Genomic DNA, 26,026 nt, shown 5'->3' with positions numbered 1-26,026 from the left:
TGTATGGGATTTGTAAGCTGAAGGGATCAAAGAAGAGATTGTTGGTTGACTCAATGAAGGTATGAGACATTATTTGAAGCAGCAGTGAATGGAAGTTGTGATATATTTGGCTTGAACAATAGTTGTAGCTGCAGTTTGGTGATTTGTGCTGGAATTACGGGGAAGTAGTGATATGAGGAACCAAATGAATACTTAACGTCTTATAATGAATAAGTTGTTGCTGGAGTTTGAGAAATTTCAGAGGAGGACAGTTGAGACATAATCGGAAGTGTATGGTGGTATAACATATTGAGTTGGCTTGTTAGTTCCGAGAAACTGACAGGCATATTATGTTATGGGGATTGTAATTGAGTTGGTCTGCCTTGCGTGAAAACTAAATTGACCTGAGACGGGTATAGAAATTGGGTAACCTGTTTGGAAGTTGGAAATACTATAAAAGGGTCTCATATCCGATTCTATTGTAGGATCTCTTCACTACTTTGTTCTCGGGTTATATATGTTTCTTCTTCTCTTTATTCTTGTTACGAACTCCATTAACATGAGTACCTAGTTTTCTTTTGGTTATGGATTAATTTGATTTCATAATATATGTTTTCTTTGATTGATGAATCAGTTTTGTCTCATATTTATCGTTTATGATTCTCTGGAAATATACTTGCATGATTGACGTATTGCAACATGATTTGAGTATTTGTTTTGTCAAGTTGCAAATTGGTAGAACTCATATACATATATATATAGCTATTTAGGGTTTATCATCCAGAGATAATCCTTGAATATAAGTAGCATAAATATGATTATAGCTTGCAGTGATATATCCTTGTAATCATATGTGAACCATGACCTTTGTTTAATTGTTTGCGCAATGTATTTTAATTTCATTGATTAGCCTAATTTCCTGAATCTTAATGCTCCATAGGAATTGTACTTGATTAGTGTAAGGCGTTAGGTTATTCTTTTGGGGAGAATTCATAGGATCGTTTTACATGTATGTGTGGTGAAATCAGGAAATTTGCTGGATATTCTTTCGACTAGGTATCCTAGGACTTTTGATAATGAGAGATTAAATATCAATTCTAATTATTATGACAAGAACATATTTGTGAATGAAGATGAAACCCTTGACCAACATTTTCTCATCTTTGATTCGATTTGTTTACTTTTATTTATTTGTCTTTAGTGTAGCTTTATAAAAAATCAGAACCCCCCCCCCCCCCCCACCCCCCCCCCCCCCCACCCCATTGTTTTATATAGGAAACCGAAACAATATAAATCCTAGGCCTTCTATGTGGGAACAATCATTTCTTACCTAGTACTTCATTATATATTTTGTGAGTGAGAAAGTGTAATTATTTTTGACGTATTACGACAACGATCAGGAAACATTGTGACAGCTATTTAACAGGAAAATATTTTCCGTAAAAAGAAGGAAAAAATAATTGAGAATATACGGGATTAAAGAGGAGATATGTTGTTGTTATATGTGGGTATATAAAGAGTATACTGGAGTAAGAGAAGGGAGACAGAGAGTTTAGGAGAGATTCGAGAGTTAGAAACGAGACAAAAAAAAGTTACAGAAATTCTTCCTGCTGCTACTGAACCAAGAACACGAAGAACACTATGCCTCCAGAACAGTCACAGAAGTAGTCGTTTATTTAACCACATAAGCTGTGTATCGTTGTCTTTTCACTAGCGAAAGACCTTTAGTCCAAAACCCTAGACCTATCTCTCTTTCGCCAACAACAATATTATTTTTCGTAAGTTTTCTTTTAAGGGAAACTTATTTAAATACCCCTCAAAATCAACCTCTTAAAATATATCCTTATCTAAATTTTAAAAATACCCATACCTTTCAAAATTCGAAGCAACTAGCACAAGTTGCTTCCAGAAGTGGACGCAACTTTATACAAGTTGCTTCTAAAAGTCGAAGCAACTAGCACAAGTTGTTTTCATAAATGAATGCAACTTAATACAAGTTTCTTCCAAATGTGGAAGCAACTTCCTCAAGTTGACTCCAAAAATGTTATTTTTTACCCCTCGCGGGTATTTGTGCAAATTCATCTAAAATGGAGGGTATTTATAACATTCCCACTTCTTTTAGTTAGTTTCATAAAAATATTCTAAAATCAATGTTTTAATATTTTAGCATATAATTTGTTTAATAATTAGGAATGATATTTTTAATTTTAGTGGAGTGAACCATACTCGCTTTATCTACTTGTAGACTTCGTGCGATTGCGAAAAATAATACATAAATTTTTGGCGCCGCTGTCGACGATTGAAAAATATTATTTTTGGTTTTTTATAATATTTATGCTAATTAGGAATTATTTTTTGTTTTATTTTTATCCTAGATTTTTTTTATCGAAAATGTAATCTCTTACACATCGGCAACAAGCAGCCTAGCAACAATCAGGGCTCCTACGCCTTTTTGAATCACGATACCAAGTCTATGAAAAAGAGAATTACCAAACTTGTGGTTAGCATCTCGACTAACAAGGCGGTTCCGTGACCTTTTCAAGAAAGAAATCATTTCTTCACCTAGCTCACCCAGAGTATTGAATGCCAAAACACCAAAGCCGTATCCATGAGATGTGCATGTCTTCATGTATTTGTTGCGTTTCTGAGTGACTGCAGCAGAAATAGCATGACCCGGAGTGAAGTTGCGAGTTATATCACTTGTGAAGGGTGAAACACCCGTAGCGTCCATGCATACATCCCTTCCGTCCTCCCAACTGTAAACCAGAATATCTACAGTTTGGATAGCATTAACGTTATTGGACAGAAATCCCAATGAGACTTCCTTCCTAGCAACCACTCCGGCTTTATAGCACATATCCGCTAGCACATCTTTCACCAAATCATGCCGAAACTTTTGCCCAACTTCTCCTGCACAGTGTATTGTATGGTCTGCAAAGACATCCACGTGCCTGTTGCAGCTGGAACACACACTATTGTTGTCGAACAATGGAATACCGAATCGATACATAAGCATTGACCGAAACTGTCTAGCCCCTATATACTGATTGAGCCCATGGATAGGAATGGCCTTAAGAAAGTCCATTGTGTGAGCAGTTCTGTTACTATGCCATAAAGTCAAGTCACGATCAGATAAAGAAAAGTTGTTGGGTACTTTCTCCTTTACAACACCAAAGTAAATGACTGCCAAAGACTTCATGTACTGAGGGGCAGCGTCGTTGATCTTGAAAGTGGATTCGGAAAGCCCACATACCTAGGTGAAAGATTGCAATGCATGCTGAAAGCTGGGGCTAGAGTCTAGTAGTGATGACTGTTTTAAGATAGTGTATTGGAGGTACTGAGTCTGGGCACATGAAGCTAGAAAACAATAGTTCCATGTATATTTCATGGTATGCACGCCCAAGCCTCCATCTTTAACTGGAAGTGTAGCTAAACACTGTTGGAGCAAGCCAAAACCAGCACCATCACCCACAATGATGTTTCGCATATACTGCATGAGGTGTTTATCGTACTGTATAGCAGCGTTCTCTATTGCAAGAGGGTTGGTGGTGCGAAGAGTGAAGTAGAGCATGGAGACCCCACTGCAACTACGCAAGAGCAATAACTCACTTTGTGGATCATGTAACTTCTTTACCTTGTCCATAAGCTGCACAATTTTGTCAACTTTGCACTGAACCATATCACTGCAATATTGTAAATCGGTGTTGACTGGTCCGCCCAAAATCTTCACACTAATAGATGGCTTTCCAATCTCAGCAGGGAAAGTGCCTTCTACGTCTCTTTAGGATCAACAGAAGGCCAAAATATTTCGGTTTTGGCTACATTCAGATGTAGACCCCTTAGTGGACCATTATTTTGAATAATTTGCAGGGTCTTTTCCACCTCCAGTGTATCACCTGCAATAGTCCCATCATCTAGGTACCAAGCATGTAAGTATAAATTGCATTGAGTAGCAATGTTTTTCAGCAATAGGATGTAGGGCTAGGGTAAATAACAGGGGACCAAGTGGGTCTCCATGTTGAACACCCTGAGCTGAAGAAAGGGCATAATCATTGTAATAGAGCGTAACTGGTTTTGAGTAACAAAATTCAATCCATCTAGAAATGCTTGGACAATGGGCTCTGGCTTCTCTAATGAGGATAAATCTGTCATCTAGGTTGAAAGCATTAGAAAAGTCTATAAGCAGCATCGTCATGTTAGAATCGACACCCTTCTTCTCCAATAGCCTGTTAGCGGAGTGTATTATCCCTTCTCCATCACATGGTATACCTACCCCAAATTGGTATGTACCTAAATATGCAGTCATGTCCTTGGAAACTGATGTAGCGGCAATCTTTGAACACAACCTTCTCCAAATAGTACCTACAGCTATAGGTCTTATCCCCCCACCAGGTTTAAGCAAAGGAATCAAGGGTGCACTTGCAACAAATTCACCAAGAACATGTGGGCACTTACCTGCCAGTCACAAATTAACCACTCCTAGATTTTATTTTGGGTGTTTTTCTTGTTTTTAGTGTGTAGGTAAATTATGCATTTATCATGGAATGCCTAAACTTGTAGTTATTCTTTTTGATTTTATTTCCTTTTGTATATATATTTCCCTTTTATTTAAAAAAATGTGCACACACCAATTGCATCATCAGATTATCGAATATAGAAAAACTCGTGGAATAGTAAGCTGAACTCGTGCCATGGGCCTTATGGGAGTTACCAGCTGGACCTCCATAAACCTTAGCCTTGTACATCCGACCAGTCTCTGACTGTAGGTATATCTCGCCAAGGTAACCCAAGTGCACCTAAAATAGTAAACCCTGCACTTTCATGTGCACAATTTCTTGCTAAATACTAGTATTCTTGCTTGTGTATGCGCCTTTGGATATATACATGTAGGAGATATACTTGAAGAAAACGACCTTTATTGATAGAGAATGAGAACCCGTATACCCACTTAACATATTTTGAAATGATTTCGGACACGATGAGTTATCCAAATGTCTTTAAAGATGTGCTTAGGTTGCGTTTGTTTCCTTTTTCCCTTGAAGAGAGAGCCAATGAGTGGTATCATTTCATTCCCTCTAAAATAATCACCACTTGGGATGGTCTTGTGGAGGCTTTTGCTAATAGGTTCTACCCACACCATAAGACTCCTGCTGTTAGGCAGTCTGTCCAAACGTTTAAGCGTAAAATAGGTGAAAACCTACACGATTATATGTAAAGGTTTAATGAATTTTTATACCGATGTCCACATCACGGCTTTGAGAAATCCCACTTGGCCCAACTTTTATATGAGGGACTAGATAGTGAAACTCGTATGCAGGTAGAAACAATGAGTGGTGGAGAGTTTACCCATCAGGACCTAGATGCATGTTTTGACGAATTTATCGAGTTACCTGATAAAAATAGACAATGAGCTTCAATGAGAGAGACAAAAATAACTACGAACCCTATCCATAGGGTAAATAGAGTTGATAATGGCTCAGATATCCTTAGGCGTCTAGAGGCCTTAGAGATGAACCAAAGGTCAACCAAAGCTATGAGCTATAACAATTAGCCCAGAACCTATCCATGTACCATCTGTGGTTACCAAGGTCATACTGGACCTCAGTGCTCCCTGTTTTACCCAAGTGAAACTACCCGTGACCAGGTTAATGTCTTACATGGCGGTATGAACTCTAAATATGAGGGTCGACCCAAGTTTGATCCCTATCTTAACACTTATAACCCTGGTTGGAGACATAACCCTAATTTCTCGTTGTCTAAAGGTGCCCATCAGGGTGGCCTACCTAGCAACCCACCATCAGGTTTTCCTAGGAATCAACATCAAGTACCATAACCAAGCCCAGTTGATCCTAAGTTGATGTATTTAGAGGAATCTCTGAAACTTTTAACTCAAAATGATATCCATAGAAACCAAAAGTTCGATGACTTTATTTTAGTGAGTCAGCGTAACCAACAGAATAATGCCCAAGCTATCATTAACTTAGAGACTCAAATAAGTCAATTTTCAAACGGGTTAAATGATAGGGAGAATAAAAATTTCCTAGTTAACCGACTCCAAGTCAGAAATCAGTCAACCAGGTTAATGAGTCAGGTAGTTCTAATCCGGAACAAGTCCAAGCAGTTATTACCCTTAGTAATGGTAAAACATTATAGAATTCGGTGAAACCACCTAAAGATAAGAGTCCAGCTGAAAAAGAGACTGAAGTTGACCAAACTTCGTCTAAAGATCCTAATGGGTCTGAGAGTGCTACAAGTCTAAGGGAGGAAAATATCCCTGGGAGAGTGTACACACCACCTACGCCATTTCCTCAGAGACTCGCTAAGAAAAAGCCTAGTATATATGCTGAAATCCTAAATATATTTAAGCAAGTTAAGATCAACCTGCCCTTGTTAGATGCAATTAAACATGTACCGGCTATGACCAAGTTCCTAAAAGAGATGTGCACCGTCAAGAGAGACATGAGTGTTCATAAAAAGGAAATTTTGACCCAACAAGTTAATTCCATAATCTCACAAAATTACCAGGTCAAATTTAAAGATCATGATTGTCATACTGTCATATTTGTTATATGTAACCAAAAGATTGAGAATGCTCTTTAGATCTTGGTTCTAATGTAAATCTTTTACCCTTCTCGGTATATGAACAACTTGGATTAGGTGATATGAAACTAACTAGGATAACACTACAATTAGCCGATAAGTCAGTCAAAATCCCACGTGGAATTGTTGAAGACGTTTTGGTTCAGGTAGAAAACTTTGTTTATCCAGTTGATTGTGATTTTAGACACTCAACCTGTCTCAAGAAATTAATATCTCAATCAATTTAGGTCGTCCCTTTTTAGCAACTGCAAATGTAGTAATACACTGTCAAAATGGTCTAGTAGAATTTTCCTTTGGGAATCAGAAAATCTCGGCTAACGTTTTCAAGGCGTTCAAGCCCCACCGGATCCTGAACATTATGAGTCTATATGCATGATTGATTCTCTATTTGAGAATACCTTTAACACTAATAGTGTTAGCGATCCTTTAGAGGTTTGCTTGGCCCACTTTGGAGTTTACTATGATGAGGATAAACATTTTGAAGAGGTCAATGCGTTATTAGATTCTGCCCAGTAATAAATTATGAAAAATGACAACGTAAACCATAAAGGGACCTAGGGGTCAACGTGTTGCACCCCTTGACTTGAATATAACATGGCATCTTTGTAGTATAAGCGAGCAGGATCGGCGTAGCAAAATTCAATCCATCGTGAGATTGCTGGACAATATCGTCTTTCTTGGAGAATCAAAACGGTTTTGTCAACAAGATTGAAAGCATTGCTGAAATCAACAAGAACCCTTTAAACTCCAACATCATGTTAACTGAATGTAAGATCCCCTCCCCCGCATGATATACCTACTCCGAACTGAAAATTCCCCAAGTAATCATCCATGTTTTTGCATATAGCCATTGCGGCTAGTTTGGAAACTAGACTCCTCCAAATTGTCCCGACATCAATAGGTGTGATGTTGCCATTAGGTTTCAATAAGAGGGTGAGTGGAGCGCTGCCGACGAATTTGCCTAACTCAGGACGACATTTACCAGCCAACCAAAGGTCGATAACACCAACAATGGGCGAGAGGATCTCATCTGCGGCCGCAGCTGCCGGCCACCAAGAGCATCTAACAAGTGCTGAGCACGTAAACCGTCCCTGCCACAAGAGGTTCCTTTGGGAAAGATCTTTAAACCCTAAAGAACTGCATTCTTATTGACCGTAATGGCTGGTGTGTCAGTGGGTGTTGCTGGGATGGTAGGTGGTGGGACAAAGGGGTGTTTATGTTGCAAGTCTATCAATGTCTCGGGAATAAGAGAGGCAACACCACCTGAATTTAACACCCTAAGTGAAGACGTGTAGTGGCCTTGGCTATTTATTTTTTTGCGGCATGCATTGAGGTTGTGAATGTCCTTCTTTGGCTTCTCATACCTTTTTTATAAGTATATATATATTTAAGAAAAAAAATTATTCTCTTTTATTTTTTTACTCGTAATTCTTTTTCCATTATTTCTTCTCGGATTACAGGCAAATAAACAAAACAAAATATTTTCCACGAGCTTATATCCTATTTTTTTGTGTTTGATTGATTGATTATTTTTATATCAAAAACATCGGAGGTTTACGACAGTTATAGAGGGAAGTTCGGCTGATGATAGAAACAAATTATAACAGTTCGGCTGATAATTAAACACGAAAATGTTAACCGAACTTCACTTTATGAAGAACAATTCTAAGTTCAAATATCCTATTTTTTGTTCGAATCTGCCGAACCTAGGTAAAGTTATCAGCTGAAACTAAGTATGTCTTGAAAAAACTTAGATTCGGTCGATGACTTGTCAGCTCTTTTTACCGTTGTTTGAAAAAAAAAATTTAAGGTAGAGTTAACATGGAAGGTAGAGTTAGCTTGCCCCCCTTGTGACACAATCTCATCCCCCATCCGCTTCGGCTCCCTTGGTTAGGTTACCCATGAGGCTTGCTGGTAGGCTAGCACAACAACCTGTTCAATTAATGTAGTGTAGTATGTTGTTGGAGCTTAGCTTGTTAGGCTTCCAACTAGTTAGTGTAATACTCTTTATCCATTAATAATATATATTTAAGAAAATAATTTTTTATTGATATAACCAATAAGAGCATTATTGCGATTACCAAAATTGATTGGATAAGGGGCTCATACAAATACTACAGTAGACACTCTTTTAATTAATACTCGATTATTTAATAAACTCTTTTAAATAATATTTTTGGCCGTTCCCGAGACGGGGACAACGTGCCAAATTAATAATTCACTAAAATTATAAGATAATACATTTTTGATGACCTATGTGGACTCCGTATGAAATACAAATTAATAATGCATATATATATTCAATACATTAGTGATTTACACAGACTTTTTGAAAAATGATTTAATTGTCTTCTGTTTTTTGCTAAAATCAATATCGCATTGAATTTCATCTCTAATTTTTCTTATCATTGTTTTGGTGTTGTTTTCTCATAGCTCAGTAAGAAATTATTCAATGTGATTGCCGCTTTAATAGCCTCGTTTCGTGAAGGGGGGTATATTTTAGAACTTTCATCATCTTCTTCCACATCTTTATCAACTCCATAACGCTCTCGATTATTTCTTCATCGATCAACAACTGTGTAACTTCATTTTCTTTCGGATAATTTTGGACATCTTTGACATTCATTGAATTGCGCTAGCCCAATTTCTCGATCAAATTTTGAAAGTATTGAGTGATTTCACTGTCTGTATGTTCATCCAAATTGTCTAAGCTTGTGTTATCTGTTGATCGAAGTTTACAATGACGAAAGTATCAATTTTGTCTAACTTGTGATATGAAATTTATCTATAAGTTAATAAAATATTAATTAATATATAAATTAATAATTATTAATTTATCGGTTAATTATTATCTCGTTTAATTAATAAATTTTGAGGATCCCGACAACATTAATTTATAAAGTTTCTGATGTATATAATGATCTCGTTTTCGGTTCTTCCGTTTAGCTGATAATGGGCCTGATCATCTATGTTAAAGTCACAGACATGCTCTGAAAGACTTATTATCTCAAATCCATTTTAGATCCCAACTGGAGAAGCAGCAACTTTTTTCTACTTTTGCCTTTAAGGTAAGTTGAGATACAAAAGAAAACGAAAAGCAATGATTTTGTGCTAACATGTTTCTTTATCACGGTATGGTAGTACATATTGATGTAAAAGAAAAGTTGGATACCAGTCAATCCCATCGCATAATAAGCTGCACTACATACTCACAGAGGAAAGAATTCGGTGAAGGTTGTTTTCGTTTTCGATTTTTTTCCTTTAGTTAACTTTTATCACTTGTCAAAATGTGCAATATCCGAACCGATTCGATTATTATTTTCTTTTTGTTCCCATATATTACTTTATCTGCTGAATAAAAATGGTCAAGTAATAATGAGTCCCCAAGGACAGAACTAGAGATATGTGCAAGTGCACTCAATGCCGGAACTGGGGTTGGCTGTGAGGTGCTCCGGCCACCAAGAAAATGAACATAGTCATCATACATGCACATTCTCAAACAAGCTCTTAAATTCTGCCCCATCTCAAACACAATTAACGGTACTCCATCATGGATGCTTTATAAGAAGAACCGTACCAAGAAAACACACACCATGGTGAGTCTGCATCTACAACCATGCCCAATATGACTTTATATCTCTGTATGATGTCATACACTATATCTCTGAGATTATTCTATCTAACAAGAGAGTTAGGAAAATGATGTCATGATTTATAGGTTTCAAGAATTACTTGAAATGGACAAACCTTCAGACAATGCAAAATCCCATAGAAACCTACAACAAAAATTAAATGAAAAGAAAACTCGATCTGTAGGATTCTTAGAGTAGGGTTTGCTTTTCAACATGGAAGATGTCAATAAGTCAAAGAGAATAATCACTTCAATTTTAGTGCCATCCTTTCGTCATAATAACTTATCACAAGATGGATGGATTTATAGAGCAAACAAAAGAAATTTCAGTATTTATATCTTTGAATGTACCCGGGGAAAACTTAAAAGACTTGATGTACATTTTTCATTTACTATGTAACTTGCAACTAGTGTACCACTAGTAATTCAAGCCATATTGAAGAACCCTTTGTTTGTAATCGAGTACATTTTGGTTCCTAAATTCCATTATATCATGTTCCGAAACAAGTAAGCAGAGCAGACCCAAGTATGAACAAACCGAAAGCAAAGGCTAAGCCTCATTCACAAATAAATATAAATTAATTAAGGTACGAGGGTCTATTAGTCCATGGCCTAAACTGTATTTGCCACTACCATATAGTTTACTTTAGAATCATAAGTAAAAAAGAAAAACTCGTGAAAACAATTAAACTGTTGGCATATGAACTTAAATCATGTTAGGACCAATATAGGGTACTAGTTGAAGCTAGCTTGACAAGCTTGTGAAGTTTAACGAAGTGAGTGAAATTATTAATTACGTATTACTTTCTTTCGGTTTTCTCCATATAACACCAAATGAGTTTATTACTTATTTTCAGTTATTTCAGCATCACTCACCATCTTTCCTCATCACATTATATTCTTAAATATGGAAAGTTGATACAGACCCTTTGATTGAGTTGTCATATACTTTGATTTATTTAAGCACCCCCATGATCTTCCTCATCATCATCATCACATGACTCCCTCTAGCTCTATCTCTCTCTCTCTCATTTGAGTTCTGTACATTTTCATGGATATCACTAGACATGATCGTATGCCAAGAAACAATACATGGGATAATCTTGTAATGGCTTCAATGGAGCAGCCGACTCCCATTTCTACTCCATACCTCCATGACGATCAGCTTGCTTGTGATGTAATTTTTGAGAATTTCCATTCTCAACAAATTACACAACCAACATCATCATCATGTTCTTCCCATTATGCACCCATACACAGTGATCATCATGAGCATCAACAACAACAACTTATAAGAACTTTGAGTTATTGTAGTGAAGAAAAAAAACAAGAAAAGTGTGAAAAAGGATCAGAAGAAGAAGAAGAAGAGTTGGATGCAATGAAAGAAATGATGTACAAAATCGCAGCGATGCAACCTATTGATATCGACCCGGCGACACTTAGTAAACCTAAGAGACGAAATGTTCGAATCAGTAACGACCCACAAAGTGTAGCTGCACGTCATAGGCGAGAGAGAATAAGTGAAAGGATGAGAATTCTTCAGAGACTTGTTCCAGGAGGAGCTAAAATGGATACAGCTTCTATGTTAGACGAGGCAGTTCGCTACGTTAAGTTCTTAAAGAAACAAGTTATCAAGCTACAATCGAGTAATCAAAATTCTCCTCGTCTTGCAGTGCCCATCATCAACGATGACTACCGTTGGCATGTCCCGTCGTCGGAGAACAACATCGTTACATTTACGGAGACAGCCGAGGATTATTGCATCCCTAGCTAGCTAGCAGTACGAGTTTTATGAACAGGTAATTAATTAGTGATCATAAATTAGATATTGTAATTAGTTGAAGCATTTATATATATACTAATGAACGGAAGTTATGAGTGACGTGAATTGGGGAAAAAAATATTGCTAGTATATAAGAGATTTATTAATGGATGAACGGCACTAGTGGTACAGTAGTCATTGGTGTTAGGTTTGTTAGGATTTGGTTGACTTGCTTCTACTCAAAATAATTATAACGGTTGCCATATGATGCGTTTATCCATACGTATATATATATATTAAATCTATGTAAGTTTGCATAGCTAGTCTCTTAATTTATCTTTCTTTTGAAGTTCTACGTACTAGCTGGATATGGTTAAAGATTAACGTTCTCTTTCATTTGAATTTCTTAATGTGTGATTCTTGCTGAGGCTTTTGTACAGTACTATCTGCATGGTTAAACTCATCTAATGTATGTATATACAGCGTGGTCCTTATAATTCTTAGCTAGGTTGTACATTTTGGAATTGTTAAGCTGTTGGTATACCTAGATTCGATTTGAATAAATCTCTTTTAGGTATGGTTCATTTGTATGAAAAGGTAAATTCATACCCGCTGATGCTAAAGAAGCATAAATGAATTGTACTAGCTTGAGTGACCATAATTTTATTGGATTTTCTAGTCACTCTGCGAGAAATTCTATGGAAACCGTTACTATAGCTGGGATCTTTGGTGCAGGCGCGCATGTCTAGTATATTTTCTCTTTTCCAATATCCAAACACAATTGAGTTAAAATTTAAGAAAGTATCGAATTTAAGGAATTTTCCGTCTAGCGGTTATAAACCGCGTTGGATTTCTTGGAACTAGTCTCTTTGAAAAGAAATTGACTGAAAAGGGCAAAATTTATTAAGAGCGTCTAATTCATCAAAATAGTGATAAAGACGAGAACAAAATTACAAGGAAGTGTGAACCACAACATCCCAAATTCAAATTAGAGTTGACAATCATAACCATGAAAGAAGTGAGTTTGCATAGCCCAATTAAACAACAAACACTTGACAGAAATTATGATTTCCTTAACACTTCCCTTCACCTTGTTGTGTAGTCTGTCATTTCTCTCTTTCCACAAACTCCACCAAATTACAAAAGGCAACATAATCCAGATTCACTTAATCCTATTTTTGCTCTTTCTATGACCCCATCCCCACATCATTTTTCTCACATTTCCATTTTGCACCCAATTAATATCATAATTGTGTAAAAACAAAATGTTCATTTGTTTCAGAATCACTGCCACAAAATAAACAACTTGCATCTTGAACCAATATAAGAAATCTAGCTTCGGAGCCCATTATATCACAAAGTCCAGGTCAAAAAAGATACTTTCAAGGGAACTTTGGGGTTCCAAATTTGCTTATCCGGGAAAACCAAAAGTCCATCAGTTTCAAGAGCCATGTATGCATTTGCAATTGAGGAAACATTTCCATATCTCCAAGTTATAGAATCTTCATTCATCTGTAACACAGATGGCTCACCAATCACCTGCAATAAACTTGACACATCTATAATCTCATTTTCATTTAGATTTTTAGAGAAAAGAAAATCCCAAGCACCCATAGGAGATATCATGTTCTTGACCGAAACTGATTTCTTTCTAGACAGTTTATAAAGAGAAGCGAAAATAAATTTCAGGGAATGTTCACCTATCCACACATCCTCCCAAAAACGAATGATATTACCATCTCCCATATGCAGAATAGAACCAGAAATAACAAAGTTCTATGCTTTTAAAATGCCTGCCCAAAGACTATTGCAAACTAAGTTATTTGAATGATTAGGAAATAAAGTGTCCACTGCAGCTCCAAACTTCCGGTTGATAACTTAATTTTCGCTGCCATACCTCCAGATCCATTTAGAATGTAGTGTTTTCTTAACCATCTGCAACTTCTTAATTCCCACGCCACCTCTAGCTTTATGGAGATTAACCTTAGACCATCTGACCCATTTTCTTCTTCACAGAATTACTAGAACCCCACAAAAACATCTTCAGAATTTCGTCGTCTCTTTTATCACACTAACAGGCATTTGAAACATGGATAAATAGTATATTGACAGACTGGCAAGCACACTTTGAATCATAATTAATCTTTGTCCCTTCAAAAAATATTTCTTTTTCCAAGATGCTAGTTTCTGATGTAATCTTTGAATAATATCATGCCAAACCAGTTTGCTTTTTGACTTGCTGCCAAGAGGAATTCCAAGATAAGAAATTGGAAGTTGAGAAGAAGAACAACCAAAAATGTCTGCACAAATCTCACCATTATGCAAATTACCCAAGCCTACAATAATACTTTTTCTGAAATTAACTTTTAACCCGGAAACACATTCAAAACCCAAAAGGATATTCTTCGGATTATGGATTTGATGTTCATCATCATTCAAAAAAACCATTAAGTTATCTGCAAATTGCAAGTGACTTATCTTTGTACCATTTTAAGACACTTTGAAATCAGAAATTAAGCCAACAGCAGTAGCCTTCTTGAGCATAAGAGAGATAATTTCAGCAATTAAAATGAATAAGAAGGGTGGATATGGTCAAATTGTTTCTCATACCACCTCAACACGTTTGGTTATCGTCCTTCGCTTAAATTCTTTTCTATGGATCTTTTCTCATCAAGAGATGAATCGAGAAGTGAACATAGTAGTCCACCTTCTTCAAAGGTACCACCATGGCTCGTATTCCTCACAAAAATGGAAGGCATCATGTTTTCTCTCATCTTTCGGAGCCAAATAACAAAATTTATCGAAAGAGTATACCTAAATCCGTGCATCTACATATTTATCAATATCATTCTCATCAAGGATGGTTGATAGTACTACGTGATGACAATGCTTATGATTATCCAAACTCGCAGTACATGGATTGTTTCTTGTGAATCCCGTATCATTGGAAACAATTCAGTTACCTAATATTAATTTTTTTAGTGTATTAATAGATACAAATTGTACAATTGTGTTTTGTCTTCACCCCATGCACGAGAAATGATGACTCCGTAGTTTTCTTGCTTCTTTATGATAAACATTCTACAGGAGTTCCCGTTTACCATTTCCTATTATATTGTCACCCTGGAGACAAACAATGGCGAAAACAGGATCTACCGAGTACTTTTATCTGTGATGAAGAGATTCGTTGGTTTAAAGGCAAGTTGTATGTTATTAGTGACTGGCAATTACTCCAATTATTAGAGATAGTAAAAGAAAAACGACATGGGTCTAATAACTCAACCATAAATGATAGTGATGGAGAAACCGTCTTAAAGATCGTATCATTGTAGGTTGCAATAACCAAAAAGGAAGAAAAATCAAATAAATAAAAGTATTGATACTTAACTCCTTTATAATGGAAGTGATAGATTGACAAAACAGACGATCTCCCCATGTCTCCGCAACAACAACATGGCAAGACTTTGGGAAACACAGTCTACACCCTAAAGTGATGCTACAGTATCCACCGGACGGATGCCTCCATGATAAAAAAAAACAACTCTACCCTACTACATATACTACTAGGATATGTAGTAGAATCCCAACTTGAGCTTGGCAACTCCGAAAAAACCCTCAAGAAAAATCGCGAAAGCTAAAGAAAACAATAGAAAAATATTTCTCTTCAAGTATCTCAAAAATATAGAGAAACCCTTTTCTCTTGTATTACTCAAAAGTACGGGAAAAGATTGCTTATATAATTGACTAATACAATTTAAGAAGCGAAACTCCCCAATGTGGGACTAAGAGGTTTATATAGTCTTTTAAAATAATTCAAGATTGAAAAGGCCTCGATGTGGAAGAAAAAACAAGAATTTTTTTATTTATTTAAATACTTTAAAATAAAAATATCTATCGTCTTTCAACACATTCGACATAAACTTTATAGGGGAGTCTTGATACTTTTAGATAGCCCAGACAAGCATATAGTCGAATCAGATGATGAATTGTTCATGGTTAGGTATTATCGAAATGATGTTAGGAAAGAGGTTATCGAGCTACAAGTTTATAAGATGGATTTTACTTCAATGAGATGGTAGGAATTGAATATCTTGGGTGATCATGTCCTCTTTATAGATTCGGAAGGCAGTGCGACATTGTGAGGTTTCGCAAGGGAGTTAGGTCTTATAAGGGGCTGCGTGTTTTTCACTTTGCATAATGATAAAGTATCATACACATTTAATACTGAAGATGGATGTATTGGTTTTTGTTTGCCGTCTGAATCTGCCCACACCATGGTTAACGCTGACTTGGATATCCATAAACAACGATAAGAGTGTCGAGGAACATATCATTAACGGGTTTGTAGAGGAAACTAAAAATACTATAAAGAAGAAGGAGGTAAGCAAAAATAATAATGCAGACGAAATTACGAGGGATACATGGGGTAGTTTAAGTGTGGTCATCTTAGAGATGATTTCAGGTTATCTCCGTGCATTGAATTACTTGCATTTTTGTGTTGTAAATCAAATCTACTGGCAGCTACACCAAAGATAGGACAGTCAACATCTTTACCTCCATGGATGACAACCATATACAACGACAAGTTTTTTATGGACCTCCCAAAAGTAATCTTATTGATGGATTTCCCATCAAGGATCGAAAGATGAGTCAAGAAAGATCAAACAAGTTTAACAAAAAATTACATTTCTAAAAATAAAAATTTCATATTTTTTTTATCAAATATTGTGGATGCCTTTTATAGGCCACAAACTGATCAAAACCAAAAGACCGTTAACCTCTATATGTGCATAATGCGGTTCCATATTACTAGGACACTGATAAGACTCCTAATTAAGTTATAGGACCACTTCCCACAACCGTTATACTAAGCACTATAACTTCTTAATATCAGGATTAACACATTTACTAAGACCAAATCCTAAACACATTTAATTACTTAATCCGTGTTTGGATTACACATCCAATACTTTCCCTTAATTCAAACACGGTTAATCATCCGCTGTCTTTATCACTACATTATATATTAGCTAAAACATCATCATAAATTTCAATACTTTGATTGTTACCATCATCATCATCATTGTTACTTAATCAACATCCCGCATCATCTCAATTACCTAACATTATTATGCAAATCATACATGCATCTTCATATCACAATCATCATCATCATTTTTAGTCGATCGACATCTCGCATAGTTTAAACTATTTTAGAATCCCTCTACCTATTTTGAACAAAAAATCTTCACCAATAATATTTTTCATAACAATTTTCTCTTCTCAACAAAAACTGTAATCAATATTTTTATCAAAAAAAGTTTTATGGATATTTTAGGGAAACCGTTACGGATGGCCGGGATATCTGGTGAAGGCGTGTATGTCTAACACAATTTCCCTTTTCCAAAGTCCAAACACAATCGGGTTGAAGTTTAGGAAAGTATTGAATCCAAGGAATTTTCCCTCTAGCAGTTATAAACCTTGTCGGATTTCTGAAAAACTAGTCTCTTTAAATAACATGCCGAATATATAGACTTGGGTTGTTTCTCATACCACTTCAACACGTCCGGTTATCGTCCCTCGCTTAACTTCCTTTCTGGGATCTTTTCTCATCAAGAGATGAATCGAGAAGTGAACGTAGTAGTCCAGCTTCTTCAAAGGTATCACAATGGCTCGTATTCCCACATGGAAAAAATGGAAGGCATCATGTTTTTTCTCATCTTTCTGAGCCAAATAACAAAATTTATCGAAAGAGTATACCTGAAATCCGTGCATCTACATATTGCCAGTATCATTCTCATCAAGGATGGTTGATAGTAGTACGTGATGATGATGCTTATGATTATCCAAACTCACAGTACATGGATTGTTTTTTGTGGAACCTGTATCATTGGAAACAAATCAGTTACCTAATATTTTTCAGTGGTTTAATAGATACAAGTTGTATCGTTGTGTTTTATCTTCACCCCATGCACAAGAAATAATGATTATGTAGTTTGCTTGCTTCTTTCTGATAAAGATCCTACTAGAGTTCTTGTTTCCCATTTCCTATTGTATTGTCACGCTGGAGACAAACAATGACGAAAACATGATTTATCGAGTACTTTTATCTGTGATAAAGGGATTCATTAGTTTAAAGGAAATCTATATGTTATTGTTCACTGGAAATTACTAGAGATAGTAAAAGAAAAACAACATGGGTCTAATGACACTACTGCATATTATGGTGATGGCGAAACCGTCTTAAAGATCGTATCAATTTAGGGTCCAATAATCAAAAAGAAAGAAAAATCAAATAAATAAAATTTATCGATACATAACTCATATATAATGGAAGTGATCGATTGAGGAAACATACGATCTCCCAGGTCTCAGTAACAGCAACATGGCAAGACTTTGGAAAACATAGCCTACACCCTAAAGTGATGATATACCCTCCACAGGACGGATGCCTCCAGGATTAAAAAAAAAACTACCCTACTACATCTACTACTAGCGTATGTAGTAGATGCTCAACTTGAGCTTGGCAACTCCGTAAAAACTCTTAAGGAAAATCGTGAACGCTTAAGAAAACATTAGGTCTCTAAAAAATATAAAGAAACCTTTTTCCCATGTATTACTCAAAAGTACAAGAAAAGCTTGTGTATATAATTGAATAATACAACTTAAGAAGCGGAACTCCATGATGTAGTACTAAAAGGTTTATATAGTCTCTTAAAATAATTCAAGATTGGAAACTCCCCATTGTGAGAATAATAAGACTTTCCTTCACAAAAGAAAACAAAAATTGTTTTATTTAGTTGAAAACTTTAAAATAAAGATATATATTGTTTTCAACACATTCGAAATGAATTTTATTGGGGAGTCTTCATACATTATGGCCTAAACAAGCATATAGTCGAATAGATGATGAATTGTTCATGGTTTTTAGGTATAATCGAAATGATTCTAGGAAAGAGGTTATCGAGCTACAAGTTTATAAGATGGATTTTACTTCGATGAGATGGGAGGAATTTAATAGTTTGGGTGATAATGTCCTCTTTATAGATTCGAAAGGAAGTACCACATTTTCAGGTTGCCAAGGGAGTTAGGTTTTATAAGGGGCTGCGTGTTTTTTTTACTTTTCATAATGATAAGGTGTTATACACATTTAACATTGAAGATGGAATTATTGGTATTTATTTGCCATACTAGGCTACCCACACCATGGTTAACGCCAACTTGGATGTCCATCAACAACAGTACGAGTGCGGAGGAACATAAATTAAAACTACTATAAACGGGGACTTGCCCTGTCGATCATTTTCAGATACATCAGATTTATTCGTTAAGTTAATCGGCATTTGAACAATTCTCTAAAACACCATCTAGACACTTTTGATCATATGTGTGATTAAAGAAAAGTCTTAAAGTGTTACATGAAAATGGTTAAGCTTATTGTTCAATTGGATAGCTTCAGCTAACCTACATGAACTAGTCATTGGACACGGTTCGATTACGGTCTTTCCTAACCAGAGTGTATATTCTTTTATGTTAATATTAAGTCAAGTTTTTTTATCAAACGGTAATTATTGATTGCTTGGTTCCAAAGCTAACATAGCTTAAACCTAAAGAAACCTTGATTTTGAAAGTCTATAAAAGGAGAACCTCTAACAACTGGGATCTTTGATCCCGACACTACTTCTGCATGTCCTAGTTGTAAACTAGAGTCGTTCTCTCCTTCAAACCCTTATAGGGTTTAGCGAATAAAAAGACTTCATAGAAATTCGCGAAACCAGGTCCAACTATCTTTATATTGATTGTTCGAATATCCTGATCTTTCTATCAGGTTGTAGCTATTATTGAGCAAGTCCAAACACTATAATTTTTTTCTTTGAGAAAATCAAAGCCTTTTTGGATGTCGGTGTAGTTATTAGTCAGTTGGTCTGTACACGTAGCTTTAGGAGGCCTTACTGGAAAAGACTAATACAGAAGGAAATTGTAAAAAAAAACTAATATCGACTATATAGATTCCACATATTGATCTTTAGATTTTCAAGGTTACTCCAAGTTAATATATATATATCAGATATACTTTACGGAGATACCTATACGCTTTCGGAATGTTATACTTTATCTTCAGACATGGTGCGCGTGCATTTTTTGGATAAAGTCAATATATACTAACCTTAATATGAAGGATGATGTCTTCCTTGACCTTCAATACTTCTTCATCTATTTAACGAGTAACTAGAGATTTTTTCAATATTTCTATGTCTTAGTCTAACCTTACGAAGTTGACTTTAATAAGAAATTCAAGCGACCGGGTTTGGAACTAAACTTGGCAACCAAACTTGACATGCCAATAATGGGTTATCAGCACCAAAAATAGTTCATATACTTCCTACAATAACGAGTAGGGTAGCAAGTGGGGATTCTTTCGCAGTAGATCATGGAACTGTTGCTTTCAACTACTTAGGTAACCAGGAGGTGGTTGAGTTTCTAAACCAAATTAAACCAACCTAAAACAAGCTAAAAGCAAAGTGTATAAAGTTGTAATCAAAAATAAAAAACACTGGTTAGAGGTTTCATCTTCCATCACCAAAGATACTCCTTAATCGATTAGAATCATCTGCCACTGTCTCATCATATCGATAACTCGAAAGTATCCCCACTCGGTAGAATACTTCGTCACACCTTCACATGTTAACACACTGCAATCGATAAAATATGAATTCTTTTCTACCAAATAACCTAGTGCTTGTCGCTAAGAGATTCAACTTGAGGAAATCATTAATATCCGTGAGACGAGTTATTCATCAGAAATACATAGCACAATCATGGCATATCCAACCTCGAAGAAGTTTTTTTTTTTTACTTCCTTCTCGATTCGCGCCGCTACTGATCACAAATTACTACTTTTTCATTAGGGCTCCTGATAAAATTACCTAAAACTCCTAATTAGTTATAAATTAATCATTAGTGATATTGAATTCGTGACTTTAAATATACCAATCAATCATATGATATGAACATGACCACATAGTTGTTAGACACAATAAAACATGAACGATAAAAATAAAAAGAGATAACGAAATTAAAACTAACTAAACAAATTAATTCACATTTTTGGAACTTCCGATTACATCTCTAACCGATATAAGAATCATCTACTAATGGGTTTACTAAAACTCGTTGAAAACATACAAGAAAAGAAAATAGGAGAAGGATAATAGAAATATCCTAGGTCCCCCCTTTAAAGGAGTAAACCAAAATCAGTTCTCTTATATGAAGAGAAGTTGTGTAGAAATTTGTATCTAAGTTGCTCTTTATATTGACTTTTGCAACCTCCTCCTAGAAAATTTAATAACTGTGAAATATTTTCATCTCCTCTTGATCCTTATCCGAAATACCAACAAAACCCTTTTTTCCAGAGTTATTTTTCCACGTCCAAGGAAAGTCCAAAACGCAACTTCTTATTTCCTTCTCTCGCAGGCCCAATAAGGTCTAACACCCAACAGAAATCAAATTAAAGTTTGTTTCAATATTATTCCATAACTTCTTCATCCTATGTCGAGATGATCTCATTCTTTTTGCATTGGATTCGTCTTTTCATCCTCTATAGTATAATGGAAATAAATACTGGATTTGAAAAGTTATTCTCGGTCTTTGGTCCATCTTCACTTGCAAACTTTATTTCCTCAACGCTTTTATATCCATTTCCACTTTTTTTGGTTGATTCACCTAACAAAAAAAAATAAACTAGAAAATAATCATAATGCAAGGTAATATACAAAAATTATTTCTAAAACAAGTATGGAATTGATACTCAAAGCATGTAAATTGTCGTCTTATAACTATGGTTAGGTCCTCATTTGATTACCTCTAGCTTTGATTTTGTATTATGTGTTAAATTTATAATCACATAAACAAATTTTGAGCCACATGGCACACTTTAGGTCACCAAGAATATTTTGAGTTGCTTAACAAATTTTGGTCACGTACATGGTATATCTTAAATTAAGGTGCAAATTTTCAAATCACGCATGAGGTAGGTCTTGTGCCATGATGTAATTTTTAGATCACATGACAAAGTTTAGGCAACTAATTATGGAAATTTGGGTTGTGCCAGGAAAGTTAGGGTCATAATGCAGAATTAGTTTCTATTTCGGTCACTAAGCAAACTTCTTATTACAATGACCGATTTCTGGATACAATGATTTTTTTTTTAATTTAGTACAATTTTCGGTAGATAGGAAAATTTTAGATCATCAAGTAAATTTTAGGTGACATGCAAATTTTGAATCACATCGATACATTTTGGGTCACTATAGAATCTTTTGGATCATAAAGCAAATTTTGAATCATAACGCAAATTCCTAGTCAAGACACATATTATGCCAACAAATCCATTTTGTTTGCATGGGCTATCAGCAACAAAATTTATTATTTTATAAAAAAATATCCAACTTTGTTTGCAAATATATAATCTGTGTGAAGGTATGTCAAATGCTACTAATGGGCGTAATAATTTTCCTGGGGAAGTACCAGTGTCCATTTTTTTTCTTTTCTAGGAACAACTGAGTCCACTCCCTTAAGCAAACCTGACCAATTAGACCATTCCCAGTGATGACCGAACCTCCATCCCAACAATATGATTCAGATTTTCATCTCGATTGAGGATTCTCGGACCGAAAACGGAGAATTTCTATCTCAATCTCGTTCGGAGACTGGGACCAGAAAAAAATAAGGAATCCAACCCTCCCGGTGGGAATTGACCTCTCTATTTTTCGCCCGCACTATGAATAGAAAACTTTATATTGATATGTTTTCTGCTGTACTAGACAATGAAATATTCCTTGGTGAAGGATTAGTACCCCAACAAGGCAACAAACGCAAAATGGTACCATTTATCAGCCAGCCATGTTGTCCATTAAGTCCTACTTGAGCTTCTTCACAAATATAGGATCAAGAAGAAGATAATTCTTATTATGATAATCTTATCAATTCTGGTTACACAACTCATGAATATATAGAGCCCAATATTATGATAAAGCAAAGATCGTATATACTAGGAAACAATATATTATCCTTAAATAAGGATATATATTAACACTCCCCCTCAAGTTGGTGCGTAGATATCACACATGCCCAACTTGTCCAGAAAACTCAAGTATTTTTTGCATGACACTCCATGTGTGAGAATATCTGCAAGTTGTTCTTCAGACCAAACCGGTGGCAGCTCAATAATGTTGTTGTCCAGCTTCTCTTTGATGAAGAACCTGTCAACCTCCACATGTTTAGTACGATCATGCTGAACATGATTATGAGCAATATCACCCGCAGCTTTGTTGTCACAATACAGAGTAATAGGATCCTTGAGAGGAACCTCCAAATCCTTAAGGAGAAGCCTCAACCACAAAGTTTCACAAATGCCATCTGCCATACCTCTGAATTCAGCCTCTGCGCTTTATCGTGTAACAATATTTTGTTTCTTACTTCTCCAAGTAACTAAGTTACCTCCCACAAAGGTAAAGTAGCCCGCAGTAGAACGTCTGCCATCTATTTGTCCTGCATAGTCAGAATCTGTATATGCCACAACCTTTCTATAATCTTCATTTTTAGAGAATAAAATTCCTTTTCCAGGAGCAGACTTCAAATACCTCAAAATACGTAATACTGCATCCATGTGTTGTTCACCTGGATTGTGCATGAATTGACTAACAACACTGAGTGCATAAGCAAGATCTGGCCTTGTGTGAGATAGATACATCAATCTCCCACAAGTCTTTGATATCTCCTTTTATCAGCAGGAACTTGATCAGGTTCAATACACAGATTTACCTTTTCTTCTAAAGGTGTATGGATTGGCTGACATGCTGACATGCCCACTTCTTTTAGCAGATCAAGAACATATTTCCTTTGTGATAAGAAAATTCCTTCACTGGATCGAGAAACTTCAATCCCAAGGAAGTATTTCAATGAACCAAGATCTTTCATTTTAAATTCCTTTGATAAGTATCTTTGCAAAGATTTCCTCTATTCTGGATCATTTCCTGTCACCACCATATCATCTACATATATGATAAGAGCAATAATTTTATCCTTCCTTTTCTTTATGAACAAAGTATGATCAGAATTACTTTGACGATATCCAAAGTTCCTCATAGATTTGGTGAATCTGCCAAACCAGGCCCTTGGAGATTGTTTTAGTCCATACAATGACTTGTTTAGCTTACATACCTTCTTACCATGAGATTCTGGAACTGAAATACCAGTTGGGAGCTCCATGTAAACTTCTTCAGTTAATTAACCATGCAAGAAGGCATTCTTTACATCAAACTGTTGCAAAGGCCAATCCAAGTTTGCAGCAAGCGATAACACTACTCCTACTGTGTTGATTTTCTCTACTAGAGCAAAAGTTTATGTATAGTTGATACCATAAGTTGGTTGTACCCTTTGGCAACTAATCTTTCTTTATAACGTTCAATCTCACCATTTGCCTTGTATTTAATGGTGAAAATCCAAAGACACCCCACAATCTTTCTTCCTTCTGGACAATCAACATAATCCCAAGTATCATTCTGAAAAAGGGACCTCATTTCTTCTTCTATAGCTGCTATCCATTTTGGATCAGCTAATGCTTCCTGCACATTGTTAGGAATAAAAACAGTAGATAGTTGATTCACGAATGCCTTATTAGCTTTAGACAAACGATGGTGAGAGACATAATGACTCATAAGGTACTTAACCTTACTAGAGATTTCAGGTTCATATCTGGGTTTAGGAATACCTCTGTTTACACGTTGTGGAAGTTGTCTCCTAGATTCTTCAAGAACATCCGTAGCAGACGATTGGTTTGGTGTTTCATCTTCTTGAGGTAACGTAGACTCTGGAATCTCTTCTATCATAACCTCATCTTGAATCTCTATATCACGATCTAATACTGTACTTTCTGTTTCTTCTCGTGAAGAACTTTCATTAACAGATTCTCTTACCATATCATCAGAGTTGACAATAACAGATACATCAATTTCCGTTATATCTTCATCATAGTTAAGAGTCTGAATTTCCTTATGGTAGTCCCCCTGAAGTTCAGACTCACATGAAAAATACATAGTATCTTCATGAAATACAACATCCAAAGTAACAAAAATTCTTTTGGTTGGAGGATGATAGCAATAGTATCCCTTTTTAGTTGTTGCATATCCCACAAATACACACTTCAGAGCTCTAGGAGCCAACTTATCACGTTGGTTCTTGTGCAGATGAGCATAAGCTATACAACCAAACACATGAGGCGACAGATTAGGAACAGTTGGAGCCACAACTGCTTCAACAAGAGCTTGATGGGGTGTTTAAAACACAATGGTACTGGATGACACTCGATTGATAAGATATGCTGCAGAAGTAAGTGCCTCTCCCCAATACATCAGTGGCATATGTGCTTCTATCAATGAGGCACGAACCACTTCCAGTAAGTGACGATTCTTTCTCTCTGCTACTCCATTCTGCTGAGGCGTATTAGAGCAAGTAGTTTGATGAATAATCCCGTGTCCCTCAAAATAATGTTGAAGGTCAGAATCCATATATTCACCACCATTATCACTACGAAGTACTTGAATTTGTTTGTTGTACTGAGTGTTAATCATCTTATGGAACTTTTGAAACAAGGCGGTAACTTCACTTTTGTTTTTCATGAGACACACCCACGTCATTCTAGCGCAATCATCAATAAAAGTAACAAACCATCTTGAACCACCCATGGTAGTAGTTTTAGATGGCCCCCAAACATCAGAGTGTATGATCATAAAAGGAACTTGACTCTTATTGAATGATAATGAAAAGAAGCACAATGGATTTTTGCAAGTTCACATACTTCACAATGAAAACTAGAAATATCAAGTTTTGCAAACAAACTAGGAAATAATTTTTTTAAATAACCAAACGACGCATGTCCCAATCGTCGATGCCATAACAAAATTTGAGATTTTTGTCTCTCCCCCTCAGAACCATCATCAAGAAGAGTTTGATGCAGCTTATCCGAACTACTTGACACCAAATCCATATAATAC

The 26,026-nt window shown here is 35.8% G+C and overlaps 1 protein-coding gene across 1 annotated transcript; it reads left to right on the top strand.

Annotated features, from left to right (window-relative positions):
- Nucleotides 1-11,318: 11,318 nt before the first annotated feature.
- Nucleotides 11,319-12,246, top strand: LOC113298911 (transcription factor IND-like). The gene has a single exon (XM_026547820.1). It carries the CDS (start codon nt 11,319-11,321, stop codon nt 11,982-11,984), a length of 666 nt encoding a protein of 221 aa, XP_026403605.1. The 3' UTR covers nt 11,985-12,246.
- The last annotated feature ends 13,780 nt before the right edge of the window (nt 12,247-26,026 follow it).

This window comes from Papaver somniferum, chromosome 1, assembly GCF_003573695.1.
Source record: "Papaver somniferum cultivar HN1 chromosome 1, ASM357369v1, whole genome shotgun sequence".
Classification (NCBI taxonomy): domain Eukaryota; kingdom Viridiplantae; phylum Streptophyta; class Magnoliopsida; order Ranunculales; family Papaveraceae; genus Papaver; species Papaver somniferum.
The sequence above is the reverse complement of the archived record's forward strand: the minus strand, read 5'-3'. Positions and strand labels throughout refer to the sequence as shown.

Bases quoted from the DNA above. Each gene is read 5' to 3' on its own strand.
- LOC113298911 (XM_026547820.1), top strand. From the start codon at position 11,319: ATGGCTTCAATGGAGCAGCCGACTCCCATTTCTACTCCATACCTCCAT.